The sequence below is a fragment of the Phodopus roborovskii genome, unplaced genomic scaffold, assembly GCF_943737965.1.
Source record: "Phodopus roborovskii unplaced genomic scaffold, PHOROB, whole genome shotgun sequence".
Taxonomy (NCBI): Eukaryota; Metazoa; Chordata; class Mammalia; order Rodentia; family Cricetidae; genus Phodopus; species Phodopus roborovskii.
The window spans coordinates 19,859,093-19,881,247 of record NW_026126517.1 but is presented as its reverse complement, the minus strand read 5'-3'; the positions used below and the strand labels follow the sequence as shown (position 1 = coordinate 19,881,247).

General features: G+C 42.6%; 1 protein-coding gene across 1 annotated transcript in view; it reads left to right on the top strand.

The window, feature by feature from the left end:
* Positions 1-445: 445 nt before the first annotated feature.
* Positions 446-22,155, top strand: part of LOC127231574 (alpha-tectorin) — a 127,346-nt gene continuing 105,636 nt past the window's right edge. The window contains exons 1-5 of the mRNA XM_051197181.1: positions 446-634; positions 10,501-10,650; positions 13,271-13,410; positions 18,705-18,886; positions 20,694-20,950. Of these exons, the coding sequence (XP_051053138.1) occupies positions 10,518-10,650; positions 13,271-13,410; positions 18,705-18,886; positions 20,694-20,950 (712 nt within the window). The 5' untranslated portion in view covers positions 446-634; positions 10,501-10,517. The remainder of the gene's footprint in view (positions 635-10,500; positions 10,651-13,270; positions 13,411-18,704; positions 18,887-20,693; positions 20,951-22,155) is intronic.

Below are 22,155 nucleotides of genomic sequence, written 5' to 3'. Positions count from 1 at the left end.
TGATGAGACTTGGCCTTCACATGGCAGCTTCCCTCGCTGCTTCTGGAGTGCACAGATAATGGAGTAATCTATAGACAGCTAAGTAATGACCTTAAACTTGTGTATTACAGCTGCAAAAGGCAAAACAAAACAAAAAATGTGCATAAGCAATCCATTCAAGAGGAGGATATCTGCATTGCTGTTCTAGTTGGGAATAGTTTCCCCCTTTAGTGAATGGCCAGACAAGGCTAATGTTTTATGCTCAGGTACAGTGACTTTGATGTACTTACAATAAGAATTTTGGTTGCAATAACTTTCATATGCTTTAGCAAGCAAGGTCTAGTTCTAGGACTTGTATGTGGTGCTATATTCTGTTGACCTGAAATATTCCTTTTTTTTTTTTTTTTAAATGAAGTCAGCATGGCTCAGCAGATTAGATACAGGAAGGATGACTTAGCATGCTGGTCCAGCCCCAGAAACCTGAGCAAATCCCCACAGTTTCCCAGGCTGTAAATAACAGATAAGTGTGAAGGTGTGTCTTTCAGAGAGTGCCTGTGGAAAATTTCTAGGCTTTATAGTGATTGTTAATCTCTGTGTGAAGACATTTAGTTTGGGGACATCACTTCAAGAGTAAATGTGTCTAATCCTGCTCTGAGTAAGTGAGATATCCCCAGATGGGATCTGGGTCAAGGGAAAGATCAGGGTGGGTGTTGATTTGTTTGTGAAGGAGTTGGATGTGAGGGCTTCAGGGATAGTCTCCTTGGAAGGTGTTAAAGTAAATTGTAAATGCTAACCTTTATGTTGTGGTTGCCAGATATCTGGGAATGTTTTGTTTTCTGTTTCAGAGTATCTAATAGGGACATAGGCAGAAATGAATACTTTGAAATAGTTTTGAATGAAGAGGTATGTTGTTAGGTTTTCTCCCTCTGGGGCAGTAAGTACACTTGGGTCAGGCATCTCAGATCTTGTGCTTGAATACACTAAACAGCAAGTTCGCACATCAGCCGTGTTTGCTAATGTGTACCCGTAGCTTGACAAGAAAACCCTGTTGACACTAAGTATGTCTTAATGTGTGACATGGCCTGCAGTAGAAAATACAGAGTTCCCCTGGCAACATACAGCCACAGTTTCAGCATCTCTGATACCACTAATTCAAGGACAGAAATTTTAGTCAAGTTGTCTAAAGTTCATGTTGCTTCTGTGGTGCTGCTAGACCTGTGGTCTAGGGATGAGGAATTTGAGGAATTCACATTTCATCTGTCAGTGTATACACACATACATATATATTCAAGAAAGTATGATGTGCTACATATTACACTAAGATGTTGTGTGGAAGGCAGTTGACAGAGAGGCTTTGGGAATAGGGTGGTTGATTGATGGGTGTGAGATTATGGTGACATGGCGTGGGGTGATGATAGATTATCAGCCAGACATCTTGCATTGGGAATGTGAAGAGTAAAGTTAGCAAGTTGGCTAACCATGTCTCTTCAGTGTAACTCTAAAAATTTATTATAGAATTTTCTTCACTTTAACTTTACTTCTTTACTTTTCAACCAAAGAGGGCATCTAGCTAAATATATTACATAATACCCAGATAGAGTTGAGGGGGTACATAACTTCAGTACAGATGAACCTGGGTGTATCAAAGAGAAGGAGACCCACTTGTTTACTGCCTTGAACTGTGTCCTTGAGGTTGTCCATTTGGAAGGCATGGCTAGTGTTTGTGACATCCATTGTAACAGCTCATTCATGGGATTAAGATCCTTCACAGGGATTTTGTAGGTAAGTCTGTATGGACACAGATAGTTTTTCATGAACTTTGGGGCAGATTCTGAAGTTATGTGTCTAAAGCCATAATCTTTGAGTAGAAAATACACATCCTATAGTCTGGAAAGTGTGGTCTGGAAGGACAACACTGAAAGAGTGTTCCCAGGCCCAGTCAGATTGCTGATTCTGCCCCTGACTTCCGTCTTCTGATGTGGCTATGTTTGCCTCAGACAGGAAAGGCCTTTGGCTTTGGCTGCACTTACTGCCTACCAGGTCTATATCAGCTAATGAAGGATTGTCCCATGGTGGGGGTTACAGGTCTTGTGGTTCCGACTTTATTGTTTTCTTACTTTCACATAGCAGTTCTAAAAGATTCAGATCAGATAATGCAGTTTTAAAAATCAGTATGGTGATTAATAGACTCTCATCTTTAGATTCTTAAAATCTTTTGCATAGGGAAGTGTAGAACACACCCATACATTGTCCTAGAGTGAGTGTGTGTCAGTGGTGACGCTCTTGTGCTCTGCCCAGAAACAGTTGTTCAGAAAATGAAGCAAGTGAAAACCTGCAGCTTTCTAGAATACAGCATTGAAGGATCTAGTGAGGTTTGGTGTCAAAAACAGAAAAAGCCTTTTTATGATGAGGTTAAAACAGGAATCCACGCGTGGTGAAAGTCAAATAGCCTAAGAAAAAGAAATTGGAAAAATTAAGGAAGCTGGTATCCTGGGGATTGTGGAAAGTGACCCAGGTGAGATCCTTCTTTGTCCTGTCACTTTTTGCTGACCTGCTGACGTTCCCAGACTCCCCTCATACTTAGCCAATGCATTTCTCCTGTTCACCTTAAAAGCAAACAATTATTAACCTCTGGGTTTTCATCAACTGCTCATCTGGTCCATTTTCATCCAAGCCCCTCAAAGATCAGGCCCATGTTCTTTGTCTCCGCTTACTGCTTACACTTTATTTCCTCAATTCCCTGTGGAATGGTTTCGTTTCTCTTGTCTATGCTGAAATTGTCGTCACTTTCTCTGAGGTGAACAAATTGCTCCACCTGTAAGAATCTTAGATTGTTAGCAGTAAGGTTTTTCTTGCTGGCCGATCTGGTCCCACCGCCCCAAATAACACACAGAGACTCTGTATTTGATACAATGCTGTTGGCCAGATACTAGTTTCTTATTGGCTAGCGCTGTCTTAATTATTAACCCATTTCTATTAATCTAAGTACTTCCACGTGGTCTTATCTTACCAGAGAGAGGGGCTAGAGTCCTTCTCTCTCTGTCCTCCATCTTGGATCTCCTCCCTACTACTTCCCCTCTCCTCCTAGTCCCGCCTATCTTGCTTTCCTATTGGCCAACAGTGCTTTATTCATTAACCAATACGAGAAACATATTTACAGAATGACATCTCCCATCATTTAGATCCCATCTATTTGACTTGTTTCTTTATCTCCTCCTCCCTCCTCCCATCCCTCCCTCCCTCCCTTTCTTCCTTCTTCTTTTCAAGACAGGGCTTCTCTGTAACAGTCCTAGCTGTCCTGGCACTCCATTTGTAAATTAGGCTGGCCTCAAACTCACAGAGATCTGCCTGTCTCTGCCTCCCAAAGAGGTAGAACTAGAGGTGTGCACCACCACTGCCTGACAGACTTCCGTTTCTACTGCTAAAGATCACGATCAGAAACTTCATCTTTGTACTGGGTTCACAGTGCCTCTTGAGAAGTTATCTTTCTTTTATCTCCACAGGGTAACCATTGGCTTGAGTAGGGCCAGCACAGTCTGAGCATCTACCTGGGCAGTCATCTGCACTTCACATCTCCACTATCCCTGTATTCTGACAGTCCTGGTAATGTTTCAGGCTTCTCTGCCTGATCCTGTTTTTTGTCTTTTATACTTGAAATAGTCTTCTCCAACTGGCCCTAATTAGGTAGCCCAGGATTCATCTACTTTGTCATGCTTTCAAAAGTTAACCATTATACATAACACACATACACACACACCAAACACACATTTGTGTGTGTGTGTGTGTGTGTGTGTGTGTGTGTGTTGTGTGTGTGTGTCCCGTAGAGGTCAGAAGGGACACTGGCCCCCTGGAACTGGAGTTAGAGACATTTGTGAGCTACTCCATGGATTCTGGGAACTGAACCCAGGTCCTCTGCAAGAACAGGAAGCACTCTTTAACTATTGAACAATCTCTCCAACCCCCCACTTTACTCTTTTTGTGTAACTGTTTATTTGAGTATTACCTCATGTACTTCCTTCTAAGGGGTTTGTATTTTGTTTCTTCTTCCTTTCTTTATTGCTCAGTATAGATTCAGCCTCTGGTACATGTATGCTCATTGATTCCCATGAAGTGAAATGCACTCCATGGAAGTACCTATCGAATACATAAATGAGCAGGCAAATTGGCCTAATTGGGATGATTTGGTAAAGTTCAAAAAGAAATCACATTTATTTACTCCCTGCCCCAAAAGTTTGTGAGAGATTCCTATTGTCAGTTTGTCTTCTGAAGGACATGGACATCTAAATGGAAAGACACATCACTGGTGTCATTTATCATCTGACTAAAAGAACCTTAAAGGAGAATGGTGCAAACTTTGGCAAAATGTTTCCCTTCTCTATTCTCAAGTCAGTATTGGCAGGTGTTTTCAGAGTGCAGTTTTCTGCCTTCCTCGGATAAGTGGAGTCATATGTGCTGCCATTGTCTTCTACTTCTGATAAGGAGATACATACTGCATGTATGTGGATCCAAACCAAATGATTCTTTCCTAAGTTAGAACAGGTTCCCAGCCTTGACAATTGCAGCACTGTGAGACTAGCCAGAGGGCGCTTCTGTGGAAGCCCTTCTTTGTTGATTTTCAGTCAGTGGTGACCTGGTGGCCTGAAATTCCAAGGCTCCTAAGTTCATCTCTGCCTCCTGCTTTGAATGTGTAATTGCACTTGGCTGGTAGAGGCATGCTGGATGTCCCTGTACATGGTCTATAGTCCAGAATGGAGCTTTGCCTTTGCCCTAATGAGGGAGCAGTGAGGAGCTATAGGACCTGGTGGCCTCTGTCACCTGCCTGTCTGCCTACACTCACTCCTCTGCTTGTCCTGGTGCTGAAGTTTACTTCCTAGGCTCAGGTATGTGCTCTCCCTCTTTTCCAGTTGCATTTTACAAAGTCATGTGCTTCTGTTTGATCATCCATTCTATTTCTCATTTCTTCCTCTTCATTCCTGTAATGTTATTAGAATACTATATATTCCACATGTAAAAAAAAAAAAAATCCCTCAAGCTTCTTTTTGTCATAGAAACTGTAAATCCTGGAGGAGATCAAATAAATAAATAACAAAAGTTGGCAAACCATTGAGTCATACCTGTGTATATTACATGAAAACACCCACTCTGGAAGATGGTGCTGGGTCTGTTGAGTTCAGCTGCCTCAGAGTCAGGATTGACAGGGCTCCTCTTTGTGGTCCTTCATGCCTTCTCTCAGCCTCAGTTACTCTACTGCCTCTAACTCTTTCTCTCTTTCTTTCCAGAGATAGTCTGTGTAGATACAAGCCAATAATTCTATTTTTATAAGGTTTAGATCTTACCTTTTGGCCCTCTGCAGTTGTATTTCTATCTCTGGGAAATTGTGAGCAGGGCCGGTAGTGTTTATGCTTTATGAAGCACACTGTTTCTTATTGTTTCTGTGGGCAGTATTGACACTGCTTGCTAGAGGTTATATCTTGGCTAACCCTAGCATCCACGCTCAGCTCTAACAGTTTTCTGCTCTCAGTTGTGTTGAGTTTCCTACTTATTTTAATCTCACCCTTTTTGGGTGGGAACATAAAGTCCAGGTTGTTTGATAGTGTACATGTGGGACTGGATGTTCTGCTCCGATAGTCATCCACCTGGCACAAGTGCTCTGTGCACCCTGTCCTCCACCCTCGCTTTGTTGTGACTTTCTCCAGGCTTTACAGGATATTGGATCGGGATCTTGAGGTACAAAGGATTTGAGATTTTCACATATTCCACCACCTGTAATGGAACCCAGCAGCATCACCCAAGATTCCTGGCTCACTGGCTTGCTGGTTTCAAGCACCAATGGAGAACAGTTTAAAATGCATTTGAACTCTGCCAACTGCAGAGGTAGACTGGTGTAACTTGACTCCTGTTATTTCCAGAATGCCATAGATTACCTCCAACCCCCAACCCCCAAACCTTTTAAAAGGCTGCAGTTAAAGATCTTTTCCATTTTGCATTTCCTCACTTTTCAGTCTTCTTGTTTTTCAGCCTTCCTTTCCCACCTACCATTCCTCCTAAAATACAGCAGATCTAAGCAGATTTTGTGTTGCCAATCCATTATGCCCTCTCAAGGTCCCAGTTGGACGGCCATGTGTCTGTGTACAGCCTGCATTACTGGAAGGCTCTTCAGTAAACTTTGCTGGGAAATAATCAGTAAAGGGGCTGGGGTCACTTTGTAATCTCAGAGAGGACAGAACATATTTTCACATCCTGAATATTTGGAAGAGGTTTTTTTTTTTTTTTTTGCATGGGGGATGAATAATGGGGACTGAACCTGGGGCTTTGTATATGCAAAGCAAAGACATTGTCTCCAAACTGTACTCCTGGCCTTTTTATTATTCATTTTTTTTTTTTTTAATTTTGAGACAGCGCCTCAGTAAGTGGCACAGGATGGCCTAGAAATCACTTATAGGCAGGCACCACCAGGCCTGGCTCTGGAAGAGTTCTCAAGCTTGAAGACTTAAGGGAAAGTGTTCAAGTTCACAGGCTTGTTTATCTCCTGGCACATACCTCCAGCTGAGTCAGGGTTTACTTTTGCATTGCTTGTGTGGTCTGCCTTCCAGTTGTGTTCCTGTTAGCTGCCCTTGAATTGTGTAGGTGCAGGTGCTTCAGAAGCCTCCAGATCAAAGATGCTGCTTGAACATGGAGACCCTTATTGCCATAGTGACAGTTTGCCTCCACCACCACCACCACCACATACCTCAGTGTTTTGAACTGCCAATTTATGGGAGATGACAGTGTAATTTCTCTGATGGTTTTGTTAACCGTTTCTAAAAATTCCCCTGGTGTCCTGTTTGAGATGGATGTTGATAAGAGCTGTGGTGCCTTTTACTAGTGACAGAGTACCTGGTCTGTGTTGTTTGCTTTTGATGATGGTGAGTTTACATGAACAAAAACCTTCCGATCTGAGGGTTTCTGAAGCCCATGGTAGCTCTTCAGACACACACCATTTTGTAGGTCAATGAAATAAGCTGTCATATAGTAACAACACTACAGCAGGTGCTGACAGGAGGCTTACAAATAAAGGGGTAAAACAGAGGACAACCCTGTGTGTAAGGCGTTCTCAAGGTGACCTGTGATACACTCTTGAAATGGACTCCACAATATCCCTCTGGCAAATTATACAGAGAAAACGTGTTTCATGGATAGACATGTGTTCAGTGAACATCTGTGTCCCACATGTCTGGACTGATTCCGCAGAGTTCAGTGAATATCTGTGTTCTAGGCCTCTGCACTGATTCCATAGTGTTCAGTGAACATCTTTGTTCCAGGCATCTACACTGACTCTGTAGAGTCCAATGAACATCTGTGGTCCAGGCATCTGCACTGACTCCACAGAGACCAGGGAACATGCTTGGGTTACAGTTGAAGACATGCAGCTTAGTGGCTACGTCCTGTTCTTTTCTCCTTTTAATACTTTCTTCATACCTGAGAGGGAGGTTTAGATCATCCATGGGTGAGGAAGAGAGAGAGGTTAGGAACTAGATCATGTGTGCCTAGTTTGTGAGAAACATAAACTTCCCGTGTCCATGGGTTTTCCATCTCACCATGATGCCCAGGCAGGATGAACAGCGGTGTGTAGTTTGGAGCTGTACTACAGCCTTGTAATCCAGATAGCACATTTGTAGCTCTCCAGTGACTCTAGGATCCAGGTGCTCTACAGATTATGGCTTTTTAAAACTTTGTCCACTTGTGACCACTTTCATCCATGAAATTTTTGCATGACTTCAGATATATAGGTAGATAAAATATATAAATCAAACATTTCTTGATAAGAAAAATTTATCTTAAAGCAATTATTTGTTACACATAATTTTACCATTTATTAAGGACAAAAAATAAAATTTTCATAGTAATTAGATGGATGTGCATGTTTTTACAGGAAGAATTAAATGTTGGCTGGTGTATTTGCTACTGCCAAAAGCAGAGCATCTTGTCTGTTGGGTCACAGAACTATTAAGTGATGAAAACTGAGTGGGCTTAACCTAACCTCTTCCCAAAGTGTCTGCCTTTTCTACTCAGCCCCCTGGAGATGAATGATTTTTATACTCGGCAACATTTACCAAGCCCTTGCATACACAGCATGCTGCACTGGATGCTGTGAGTCAGTACTGGGAGATGGAGACTTTCACAGTTCTGCTCTCAGTATAATTTAGTGGTAGAGTTAGTATAATAGCCCGAGAAAAAGACCCAGACTTCGGCTTATTTAACTGTATAAGCACAAGTAAAGCAGTGTTGCTACAGTGAAATAAATGTCAGCACTCACTGCAGGCAATATGAAGCATTGTCTGGTTGGTATCTACAGCTCTGAAAAACTCGAATGCTTGCTCCTGCTGGTGTCTTCCAGTCCTTTGCCTCCCTGGCTAATGTATAACCACATTCAAATCTCTAATTGTTTTTACTGTCTTATAATTTCTTTTGAATGTGTGCATGAGTGCTTGGTTATATATGTGTGTGTACTACATGTGCCTGGTGCCGGCGGAGGCAAGGGGGTGTTGGGTCCCCTAGAACTAGGGCCACAAACAGTTTTGAGCTGCCATGTTGGTGTTCAGAATCAAACCAGGGTCCCCTAGGAGAACATCAAGTGCCACTAAGAGTAGAGCCACCGCTCCAGCCACTCCATTAGTTTAAGGGGGGAAATCTCCACAGTTGCCCCTGACTTCCTACCCTTGTTCCTGCGGGGCTTGTCATCCCAATTCACTTCTCATCGAAGGTCCTAGCCTGTTGGCTGTGTCCTCTGCTCTTTGGTTATTCCTGTTCCTTTTCTTCGTGACTCACTGTCTCCTCTGTCCCCAGCCCCCAGAGTGCTTTTGTCTTGTTATTCCTCATAGTGTGTCCTGTATTCAGGCGACATCTGAATCTCCTTTTTCAGCTAACGTTTCTCACCTAACTTTATGCTGTTTCCTGCAGTGTCAACAAGTGCTCACACTGTGCATGGAGGAAGTGCAGTTCATCGTCCCTTGACTAGTTAAAGACGCTAGTTGCGGTGGTCAGCACCAGAAACCCGAGGGTTGTCTTACAACCTTTGCTAGCCTCAGTAATTCCCCGAACCTTGCTTGATGAACCCATCTTGAGCCAGCCATGCTCACTGATTGTTCCCAGTATATTAGTCTAGGTCTCACTCATCTTTTGCCTATGTTTCTGTGGTGTTATCTAACTTCTTTCCTTGGGTCCTGGTTCCGTCTTATCTGTCAAATACTCAAGCACCAAGATGAGTTTAAAAAACAAAAACAAAAAGATCAAGCTGTGTTCCCTCCTCCAAGGCTAGATCTTTCCTACTATGCTCAGCTACTGATGGAGCATACAGCAGTTCCTACCTGTAGCTGCTTTGGCAACCCCACATTTCTTGAAATTATTCATAGGCCACTGTGCACTCTCATCATGGTGCCATTTCTAAGCATTTTTATTGATTACTTTTATTTTAAAAAGTAGTAGGCTGGCTGATAATTAGAGACTAATTGTGGTCGCCTCTGTTCTGGCTGATATGAAGCCTGGAGCACAGGCCAGTCCCTTAAGGTAGTGGCTTGTCAGGCTGTCAGAAGTCAGCATGTCTGCTCGTCTCTCCTTTCATCCTTTCATGTGTGCATGAATGTAGAGAAAGTGCTAGATTTACTGAATGTTCTGGCCCTAGGGAGAGATTAAATAGAGAAAACTTTACCTAAATTTAGCACTAGAAGAAATAGCATTCTCTATTAGGTAGGCTTAGGTCCAATCATAAGCGATCAACAAATGGAGAAGGACAGTGGCTTATATTAGACTGTCACTGGAATTCCTAAGGTACCTGCCAATCTGAGATCTTAGGTCTATGGAGGACTTGGGGACAGATCCCTTTTGCTTGTGTCCATGTCCATCAGGTTTATTTCCTGGATTATGCTTCAGGAAGACATCTGTTCTGCAGCAAGAGAGGAAACAGGAAGCAGAAGGAAGATCAGGTGGAAAGTACTAGCTGACTTTAGATTTCTGGAAATTACCCCAGAGATTTCTATTTCATCAGCCACAGTTTATTCATACATTTCTAAAGACAAGTATGTGTGTGCGCGCGCACACACACACACACACACACACATACACCACAAGTATACACACACCAAGGTTTTGTTACAGTGGGAAAAGAATAAATTTCAAGGGAGAGTATTAAAAGATTTGTATGAACTATTCATACTTAGCCTGATGTTTAATCTGCACCTTCTGTGCAGTCTTTTTCTAATTAGTACATGAACCTTATAACCATCCAAAGGCATCCATGTTATCCATGGTTGGAAGAACCCCTCCTCCTCCAAATGCTAGACTACCTTCTAGTGATATTGTACACACCATGCTGAGTGATCATTGCTGTCCTCTGCAGGTTCTGTAGTCTCCCCACACCAGAAGTTTGTCTGGGGTAGTAATGTATTGTACCCATCTGCAGTGCCCATCCACCTGCCTCATAAACAAAACATAGTTCTTTCATGAATACGCAGATAATTTTGATGATTTCCAGGTTTCTTATAGACTTTTCAGAAAAGAAGATGGACCAACCTAGTGGAAGAAGTTTTATGCAAGTATTGTGTGAGAAATACAGTCCTGAAAACTTCCCTTACCGCCGTGGCCCTGGGATGGGAGTCCATGTCCCAGCCACTCCTCAGGGCTCTCCTATGAAAGGTAAGGAAGGTGGAACAAAGAACATGTGTTTGTCTGCGATTATTTGGGCTCAACTACATCACCTCATTTGTGAGTGAGAGAGTGCCTTTGTTTGGAATCATGAGTCCAATGATCAACCGTGGTGTTATGACTCTGGTGTTCTCTTAAAGAGCTTTCTTCCAGATTGCCCAGGAGGCATCTTAGTTTTCTTTACAGGGCAACACTGAGACTTGGGGAATAATTCTTCAAGTGCATACCCTTTCAAGGAGCTTGAAGAGTACAGAATGGTACAAGGCCAGCTGTTGCACTTGAGGTTGAGTGCACAACATTCAAATTTATGAAGCTATAGCACAATGTCGCTTATGTTGAGCCAAATGAAAACCACAGTGATTAAGAATGGAATTTAGAAGATAATACTATCAGAAGGTTCAAAGGTTAACTAGCCCTTGGAGAATGTAGAATATGGTTAGAGAGGAGACAAAGACATTCTTGAAGAGGGAAGTGTACAAGGTGGGTTTTGGGTTTTGCTAGGCTTTTTATCTTAACTGTACTTGACAGATTTTAGAAGTTCTTTGTAATTAAGGGGAGTTCATAGGGAATCATTGCCTTATTCCAGTACTCAAAGTCTACTGACACTCATTTCTCAATATAACTGTCTCCAGCTTTGTAGAAGTGAATCTCTGAGTTGGCAGTTTGTTGCCCAGACTGTTCTACATCTGAGAAATTTGATACTAAATAGCACTTAGTGGAAAATTATATAATTCAAGGCCTCAAATTATGAATCATGATCTTCAGGAGCCCTTGTTTTTTTCTTCTTCTTCCAAATGGGAGGCAAAGTGTTTGAGGTGTCGTTTGCCCCTTTCAGTAAGATAGTAAGAGTGGTTTTGCTGACATATGTGTGTTAGAACAGGCAGTGTGGCCAGACTTGGTATTTAACTGACCTTAAGTTTGCATATTTCAAATTTTGAAATTTTTCTCCAATTAAGATTTTTTTTTAAAGAAGGCCATATTTTCATATGGGAAATTGTCTTAATACATGATTATAAAATGGGAATAATTGATAGTTAGGACTAAAAAAGAAATCAGCATTTTTATTGTCTTCTTGTAAGTGAGGAAGATGTTTTGAACACACAAACTTGAAGAAGTAGCTTAGCAGATAGCTCATTAGTGGTTTGAGATTTTTTTTTTTTACTTTTATTGATTCTTTGTAGATTTCATATCATGCTTTCTGATCTCTCTTATCTATCTCCTTGTCCCCTAGAATCCACTCTCTGCCTTTGAAAACTCCTCCCAAATAAAATTCAAATGTAAGAGAAAAACCAAACCTAACAAAAACAACAAAAGAATCTATGTATAGAAGCTGTAGTGTGGCCCATTGAGTCACACAGTTTACCCTTTAGTCTGTTTATCTTTACTTACAAGTTGTTCCTTACCATGAATCATTGGTCTGCCTCTGGTTTCTGCTACACCATCAATAATGGGCTCTCTCTCACTGGAGCTCCTCTTGGATAGCCTGTTGTCCTGTGTCATGGAGATCCTGCTGTTTTGGATCTGTGGGTTTGTTCCCTTCACATGCTTCAACAATTCATAGATTTGGTGGATGTTGGGGGAGGCAGCTCTCCACTGAATCTATGAATGAACTGTTAGAGATAATTTTTGAAAGGATAATTTGAGAGAAAAGAGAGTGCAGATGCTTTAGAACTGCGGGCTTGAGTTCAGCCGGAGGTTCTATGAGACACAGGTGACCTAGGTCCGATGTGCAGGCAAGAAGACAACAGTGTGGGTGTTTATGGTAACTGGCAGATGCCCACCTGGGAGCAGAGCTGAGAAGACTTCCTGTGGTGGGAGTTCAGCTCTTCTGAGTCCCTCCTGGCCCATATTGAACTCAAGGCCCAAGGTCCCATTGTATTTTCTAGGCCCTCTCAGAATGTGGGAAATAGAATTAGTTTTGTTATCTGATGATTGCTGGGTGCTAAACGCACATAGGCAAGAATTAGGCTGTAGTAGAATGGTCATCAAAGACACCAGAGAGACTTCATCCAGCAGTTGATGGGAACAGATTCAGAATCCCACAGCCAGGCATTAAGCAGAGCTAGGGGACTCCTCCAAAGGAGGGGGAGAAAGGATTGGAGGAACCAGAGGGGTCAGGGACATCAAGAGAACACAGCCCACTGAATCAGTGGACTGGAACCCCTGGGTGCTCAAAGAGATCGGGGAGCCTGTAGGGGTCTGACCTATGTCCTCTACATGTATGTTATGGCTCAGTAGCTTGGTGTTCTTACGGGATTCCTAACACCTAACAGTAGGAGTGGAGGTGTTCTCTGTCTCTTTTGCCTACTTGTGGGATCCTCTTCCCCCTACTGTGTTGCCTCATCCAGTCTTGATGTGATGGTATGTGTTTGGTCTTATTGTAGCATGTTATTCAGTGTTTGGTTGATGTCCCTGGGAAGCCTGCTCTTTTCTTAGGGCAGATGGGGGAAGACCTGGGGGAGAGGGGAGGTTGTGGGGAGAGACTGGGGGAAGGACCGGAAGGGGAAACTGGTTGGGATGTAATGTATGAGAGAATAATAATGCTATAAAAAGAATGCAGCTGAATGGAGCAAGTTTGTTTTTTTTTTGGGTTTTTTCCCCTCTCTTTCAGATCGCCTCAACCTCCCCAGTGTGCTCGTGTTGAACAGCTGCGGGATCACCTGTGCAGGAGATGAGAGAGAAATCGCTGCCTTCTGCGCTCACGTGTCAGAACTCGATCTCTCTGACAACAAACTGGAAGACTGGCATGAGGTAAAGCTTGTGCAGCACTGCTTGGGGAAAGGCGTTGGTCATGGCTGTGTTCTTGTGTTTTACATTGCTGTATTTGGGGGAAACATTGGTAACCATTGTGTTCTTGATTATATTCCTTTACATCCTGCTGACTCTGGTTCTCACTCAGAACCCTCTTGCCCTCTGTACATGTCAAGGTAAGCAGCAAGTCACCGACTACCTGTGGTGAATTTTCAGTTAGTGGTTATTGCTACAGCCCTGGTTTTATTAGTGTGGGCAGCACAGAAACATTTTATTCCAGGCATCAAAAGGTTAATGAATCTATAGATGCTTCGACTGCTAACTGCTAACGGTGCTTTCTCCATTTCTCAGCCTACTTCTTCTGCTCATGCCCTGCTCCACATATGTGGGGGTCGCCACAGATTGACTTAGAATTGCTTCCACTGAAGCCGAGATTGTAGTCATTTTCCTGTTACTGAAATCTGTGAGAAGTCCTTCAGAACTTTCCTTTCATTAGCCACCTGTCAAGAAGTTTGATAAATCTGATGCCCTTTGACTCTGGAGTAATTCTAACTATACACTAACAGTGCCATTAAATTCCTTTTTGTTAGTATAGATATCATTGCCTACCTGATTAAAACATTTCCTGATAGAAACTACCACAAAGTATAAGGGAAAACCAGTTCTTCCTACTTGGTTCATTCAAATTATGCTTGTACGTTTTGCTTTGACTCTGTAGAAGTTTGCTTAGTGGGGTTTTCCATGCAGTTGTCTCCTGCTTTCTCCATCATTGCACAGTGCATCACAGACTGCTGAAGCAAAAGAATCATGCTGGACCCTGCTGCATGGCACCCCTCCCTTTCTTTTTCTTGCATAGCAACCTAGGTCTGAATCCCAAGGAATGCCCCTCATCACATAGATCTCTGTTGTTTCTAGAACTTCATGTCTGTCTTTAGCCGGTGCTGTCATTTGTAGCACATCCTACGCAAATGGCATGGGAGCGTTCTCGATTTATTCATGCGAACCCACCACTCTCCTTTTCCTGTCATCCGATGGCTGTAGCCTGGGTTGTCATCCCTGTGTCACTCTCCCTGTCTCTCAACTCAGGCATCTAATTACCCCAGAGCATCTGTGCCCACTGCTACAGAAGGATTTATCCCAGCCTGGTGTGGTCACTTGCCGACTCCACATTTTTCCTAGAGACTGTGAGCTTGATTTCAGTGGCGATTTCTGTCTTCTTAAAATCACCACCATCCGGTGTACAAATTGTCAGGTGTCTGTTGCCCGTGTTAAGGAATGACTGACTGACTGCATGTGTGGATTGGTGAAGACCACTTGCTGTAACTCTTAACTGTGACTTCCCAGAATTTACCTGGTCCATTAGCACTTCTCACTCATCAGTATATGGGTGCTGATAATTAGCCATTGAAATACGCTGTAGCTATCAAGTGTTACACAAATCCTAAAACAGCTTTCTTGTTTAAGAAAACTCTGTGAACTGTTCAGAATTTTTATGTTATCTGTTCCACTGTTCTATTTAATCTGGTGTCTGTGTCTTAGTGGTAGTTCCTGTTGTGATGGGATTTTTATCAAAGTTCTTGAATGTTCATGTCAGGTGAAGTAGAGATTCCCAGGGATGTTCGAGAAGTAATTTCTATGCATACACTTATCTGTGTGTCTGTATAAACTACTTATCTTACTGTTCACAAACCATAGCTTGTACTGTCTGGGTCCTCTGAGACACCCAGTCACCAGGCATGCTCTGCCCGTACTGCTCAGGTGCAGATAGAACACCTTGCTAACCCTCCCAAGCTGGGACTCTCTTCAGTCCTTCTGCAGAAGCTCTGAGTCCTAGAGTTGGGTAGATTTGTGCTCTACTTCCCTGGGGCTTGGAAGGTGGGAGTTCGGACCAGATCCTCCTCTGACTCAATCCTCTGCTGAATCCTCTAAATATGTTGTGTGGAGATATGAAATGTTACACAGGCTGGATTTTGACCTGTAATTTGACTGTGTACTGAGCTTTTGCTCACTAGTGAGAGAGGTTTAATAACCATGAAATTGTACTTCAGAGGGGGCTTACAGTAAGAACTAGGCTTTTTTTCTGTTTTAGCAAAGGCCTGTGGTATTTCTCAGATCGCATTGCTTACAGCCAGGGGCAGCATATTTATTTAAAGTGTATCTGCTCTTCGTTTGAGCATCTTCCTTTGTACTTGGTAGCCTGTTGATACTGATGCTTTCAAGTTTCTCTTTCAGTTTATTCTAGTTTTTACCATTCCTTGTTACCCTCCTATTCCTAACTGCAGTTGGTCCCTCTCTTTTAGAGAATATATCAGAGCATAAATGGACTGGAGGAGTACTGACAACAAAAGAATATTGTTTTTTGTTTTTCCCTTGATTAACCTTTGCCAGGCTGCAAATGCTTCATCGGTTACTGGTTTTAAGACATCATATTTCAATCCCTTGCATCCCATGTGTCTGACTATGAAGAAGAGCATTTGTCCCTAGACTTTAACCAAGTTGACTTCAGCCTTATTAACATAGCAATGTGGAACAAAGTGATATAGAATGTTCTTTGGGTTTCTGAGTGATCGCTGACATTACAAGTTATGAGCCATTTCCTTTGTTTTAAGTTGTTGGCTGCTATATATCTCAAGACTGAAACATGTATGGGTGAGAAAAACGTGATACTTTGGAGGGAGGTAAAGATGTATCCATTTTTCTTAATTGGGCACCTGTATATAAAGTAAATGCAGTTTTTAGCTACAGACTTGAATTTTTTGGCTGGATAGAATTTAGTTCTACCTTTCCCAATGTATCTCTGTTTCCCCCTTTCTTCTTATTGAAACCATTTTATAAAAGAAATAGAATCAAGTGTTTGAGACGAGGGAGGAGTTAGCCAGTCAAGTGAGGCAGAGAAAAGCTTGGGCATAAATTACAGATTGTTATCCTCAGTCCTTTCCCCATTTCCCTTACATCTTTAGTTTCCTCCTTTAGAGATGCCAGGGTAGAGGACCGCCTGTGAAATGCTGGCACTGTAGAGGCTGTAGAGGTGATGCCAGTTCATCTTGCTTTTGCATGTGAGCAAACTCAACTCATTCCAGCCAGAGGAGTCTTATTTTTAACTTAAAGACACCATGTGAAGAGCTGTCTTAGAAACTCAGTGGAGTCTGTCACCTTTGCAGTTCGGACATTTTTCTATCATAAGTAAATTTTTATCAGCCTAATCAATAGTATATTTTCCTTATTGTCCATGGGAGGTTACACAGGAAGCCTCGTTGATCTTTATACTTCTAAAAGAAAATATTTGTTTCTAACATATAAAACATTTCCTGCCTGATTGCTTAGCTTGTGTCCAGTGTAGTGTTTGGGAATATACACAGATCCCTCACTGGACATTTGGCCAGTGTAGATGGTAAAGAGAGGATCATACAGCTGTTAGCCTCGGGATCCCCCACAATTCTTTTCGCAACCTTTTTAAGTAACTTTTTAGTAATTTGTCCTTTATTATAGAAACAGAGGGAGGAGTGGATGTTCAAGAGGGGTTTACATCTTGTTTTCATTTAATGGGAGTTGTACTGTTGTTGGAAGTTTTTAAGTAGAAACCCTCCTTAAAAGAGGTGATGGGTAGCTTGCTATCATCTTCTGTGTGAAAGTCCTTCTCATTGATATGTAGGTCATGGAATGTAATACACTGCTGGTCCCAGTGTGAGCTATTAAGCTGTGTTGTAGTCACAGCCTAGATTCCAGATTCTAGCCGTGTATTGCTTTATGGTTTGGTAATACTCACTCACAGTACTGACTGAGAGAGAATATTCTCATACTGTTGGCACCCCTCACACTTAAAACAGCAGCTCAGTGCATCGTAGCCTGTTTCTTCATTTGTGGAACATTTAGTGTACAAAATGGATGAACAGTGAGCGTGAGGGACTTTTCTCCTGACAGACTCCTGGGAGCCTTCCTAGAGTTAATCTTCTCGCCAAACAGAGCAGACACAGTGGCTGGATGGTGCTGCAGCTCACGTTTTCTTCTGCCCATGGTCCTCTTTGGATATACTCAGCATCTCTTCCAGAGCCCCGAAAACAAACTGATACAAAGGTGTCAACCCTGAGTGACGTCTATATACATCTGACTTAACCCCTCACTAGGTCCTGGGACATCCAGGTACTTTCCCCTTTCACCAGTGAAGAAACAGACTTGGAAAGGTTAAGTGATGAAACCAGTCGGCTAACAAGCATTGGAAACTGATTTGAGAGCATGTCTCCCAACACTCTGGAATCAGTTCTGCTGTTCCTTTCTGACTCCAGCACTATCTAACCTTGTGGTGCTTAATACATTTGTAGGCCTTGAGCATCACTCCATGCGTCCTTCATTTGGTCCTTACCGACAGTGCCAACTGCCTTCAATTGCTCTTCATTTTCTTCAGGTTATATTCAATACATACATACATATTCATTCATTCATGTGGGACCATAGCCAAATTATTTAGCATCTCTGAGCTTCAGTTTCCTCCCTTGTCACAGTGAGAAAGTCACATCTGGCAGACTGTTAGAGAGTTAATGTGTGTTCAGAAAGCTAGAACTGTACAGAGTGATTAGTTAGACTCAGTCACGTCTCTGGCCCCACTTTTTTGTATAAGTTGCTCAGTATGGTGACCATACTTTCTCTTTAATCAGTGTCTGTCTGTCTGTCTGTGTCTGTCTGTCTGCCATCACCTGTCTGACTCTCTAACTATTGCACTATACTGGATGTCTTGGGCTTTTGAATACATGCATTTTAAAGTTTGATTTGCTTTTTGCCTTGGAAGCAATCTCTAAGTGACGTCTCTCCAGTCAGTTTTGGACACACAACATTACAGGAGGGCTGGGGGTGAGGTTGAAGAAGCCTTTACTCAGCCTTAATGTGATGTTGAGAATGAGAGGAACAAGACAGTCAAAAGAATTGCATGGCTTAATCTTAGCTCTTTAAAAATGTATAGCCTAGAGTACCATCCAAATTATCCTTTTATCTTACTTATGCAAGAGTGCATCATACTGGGCAAAATCAGGGCCTTGCTAATGGTCACATAGGGAGGGAATCCTTCCCTGTGTCACTAACTCTCAGTTATGCTACTCTTTCTTGGAAACAGACTAAATTATTTGCCTCAATTTGTGGAAGTCACTTCTGCTGCTCTGTGGGTGGGTGCCTTTGCTAAGTGGGACTCCCTGAGGTAAAAGGCCCTTCACCTGGGGACCCGCTCACTCAGGCCCTCCTGCACAGGACTGCTCTTTAAAAGCCCCAATTACTGCCTGATTCACATCCCTCTCTTTTCTCTGCAGGTCAGTAAGATTGTGTCAAATGTTCCTCAGTTGGAGTTTCTAAACCTGAGTTCCAATCCTCTGAATCTGTCGGTTTTAGAGAGAACATGCGCTGGGTCCTTCTCGGGGGTTCGAAAACTTGTCCTCAACAACAGCAAAGCATCATGGGAAACAGTGCACACGATACTTCAGGAGTTACCAGAGTAAGCCCAGTGTGCATGGGGGAGTGGGGTCATGTTGTCATTTGAGTCTCTGCACAGAATTTCTGTCGATCTCTCCTCTCAGAAACTCTAGAACTGTAGGTTGAATGGAGAACGGTCAGAAAAATGAAGTTACTGGAGAGGGGGTGTCAGGTGACCTGCTCACTTTCCAGGAATATAGGATGACTCCTGGGAACATGGGATGGCACCCTTCCCTAAAATATACTCCTGAGAAGCACTTGTCATCCCAAGCACCTCAGCCTTTCTACATTACCTGATTTAAAAATTGTGCTTTGTCCCTTTCCTTTGGAAGGAAGAGAAATGCTAGTATCTCTAAAATGTGTTGACATTGCGATGACTAGGTGCCTCTGTGGGCTGATACAAAGTGGACCTGGCATGTGTGTGACAGTTGTGTGGCTTGGTCTGTCTCTAAGGCTCCTAGCAGTGAGATCAAGACCTGTCCCTGGTGCTTAGCTGGCTTTTGAGAACCTGTTCCCCATGATGGAATACCTCTCCCCAGCCTTTATGCAGGGGAAGAGCTTGGTCCTACCTCAGCCTGATGTGTCATACTTTTTTCAAGCCCATGGGAGATCTGCCCCTTTATGAATGGAGACAGGGGAGGAGTGGATGGGAAGGGGTAGATGGGAGTGTGGAGGAGAATAGGAAGGAAGGAGAGGAGGGGTTGGGGAAAACTGCTCTGTATGTAAGGTAAATGAAAAAAGTTAATAGAATAAAAAGAAATTTTATTTTGGGCCATCAGCTTAGGAATATTTTGTTCTGTTCTGTTTGTGTCTGTTTATGCATATAACTGTGCAGAGGAGACTCTGACAGAAAGAAATGAAGTTGGAGGTTCTTTGATTTTCCAAGTATAGAAATTCTCCAAGCCCCCAGGACTTGGCCTCACACCAATTTCTGAGTCTGAGTTCCTCACTATGAAGCTAGGTAGCTGTCTTCATGATGTACAGATTCCAGCATGGCATTGAATTCATTGTTCCTTTGAGACAGGGTCTCATGAAGCCTAGGCTGGCCTCACACTCACTTGTAGCTGACGCTGATCTTGAATTCTTCATTCTCCTAGCTCTACCCCCTGGGTGCTCGAATGGCTTGTGTGTATCATTAGATGTGGCAGTTGAATTAACTTTAAACTCAGATGTCACTTGCTAACCAACCATGTGACCTCTGACAAGCCCTAAACCTCTTTGGGATCAGTTTCCCTGTCTGTGAAGTGGGCAGCAGTATATTAAATTTCCTGACAAAATGCTGACACAGGGTAGGGATTTGGTAGTTATTATTTCTCTTTATAAATATTTGTCCATGTCATTTTCTGGAATTTTATTCAGTTGCCTCTCAGCTTAATTAAGTTTTTTCCTCCTTGAAAGCTGGGAATCCTTTCCTTGTTTGTAAACTTCCACTTTGGTTTCATAACTGCAGAAAACACTCTCATTCTAAGAGTTAGTGCTGCATGCTTTTTCTCAGTTAAGCACAGGATTAACCTAGCAGCAACTCCTACCAGTCTCTGTTGCTTTGTACTGGACTAGCCTTCCCAGTGATACACTACTTTAAGCCTCAGGAAATCTCCTTTATATATTGTCTGGAATACATGCCAGAGTCTCACTTATTTATTTATTTTTAGTTTTTGAGACAGGATATCACTGGGTAGCCCAGCGTAGCCTTGAATTGATTCTGTTCCTGCCCCAGCCTCCTGGCCTTTACTGGCACCTGCATCGTTTAGTTATTGAATGCATGGCAGTGTGTGTGCAGGTCAGACTCAACTGCTCTAAACAATTGGCTGTTTCCTTTCTCTCTGCAGTTTGGAGGAGCTCTTCCTGTGCCTTAATGACTATGAGACAGTGTCTTGTCCTTCTGTTTGCTGTCATTCCCTTAAGCTCCTACACATAACAGACAATAACCTCCAAGACTGGACTGAAATCCGAAAGCTCGGTGTAATGTTTCCTTCACTGGATACCCTGGTCCTGGCCAACAATCACTTGAATGCTATCGAGGAGCCTGCTGACTCCCTGGCTAGGTTGTTCCCTAATCTGCGATCAATCAGCCTTCACAAGTCAGGTGAGGCACAGGCTTCCCTCATTCAATGTCAGACTGGTCAAGTTCATGATGAAATAAAATAAAAATGTGTTTTAGTCATAGCTATGCTGCTAACAGGGTGGGTTTCCAGGTACCTACTATCCATTACTTTTAGGACATCATTTTCTTTGTAAGTACTACAATAAGTGCTAAAGACCATAGAATTATATTCGTAATTTATATTTTCTGCTTTAAAAGGGTCATAAAGGAGTAAAATGGAATTGATGATGTAGTTACTAAAAGACAGAAAAAAGAATTATAAACTAGATCATTTTACCTAGATGCAGGGTAAGGAATCCTAGTCTGGCAGCCTTTTTAAATGCTCATCCATACATTCTTGATTATCACCATATTACTAATGTGTCCTATACATTCCAAGATGAATACATGTTAGCATTTTTTTGCTTAAGACGAGATTTAGGCTTACAGCAAACTTAAGTATTAAGAACAGATGGTTCTTATGTATGTACAACCTGCCGCCACTTTCTTCCTCCCATCCCCAACTGGTATGTTTGTAACATGTCCATCAATGAACTGGTTCTGACATGTCATGCATCTGAGAGTAAGTAGTGTCCCTTAGGGTGTATGTACCCCATGGACTTTGAGAAATGAGCAGAACAGCTCCTCCGTGTGGTATGCATGGACCAGCTCAGTGCTGACCCGGTGCCCCATAGTCCACCTGATTATCTCTCTAACACTGATATGCTCCAATCCTGATCCTGTTCTCTCTGAAATTCTGCCTTTGCCATGGTGTCATTTATTTACAGTCACACCGTGTAGACCCTAAGTCATTTTCTTTGACTTAGTAGCTCACATTTAAGCCCCTCATGCCTTTTCATGGTTTGAGATGTCCTTTTCAGCCCAAACGATATTCCATTTTCTAGGGGTACCACAGTTGATCCATCCCCGTCTGAAGGGCTCTGGTTTACTTTTCGGTTTGTACAGCTATGAGTAAAGCCTTAACCATCTGTGCAGATTTTCAAGTGGACATAAGCTTTCAATTTGTTTAGGTAAATAATAAGGGTGTGACTTAGTTTTGTAAGAAACTCTAAACTCTCAAAGTAATTGCACCATTTTCCATTGCCACCAGCTGTGACTGAGAGCTGGGTTGCCTCACATGCTTGACAGCATCGGGTGTTGGCAGTGATGTATGCTTTTTGACTTATAATAGGTATCTTGAGTTTGAA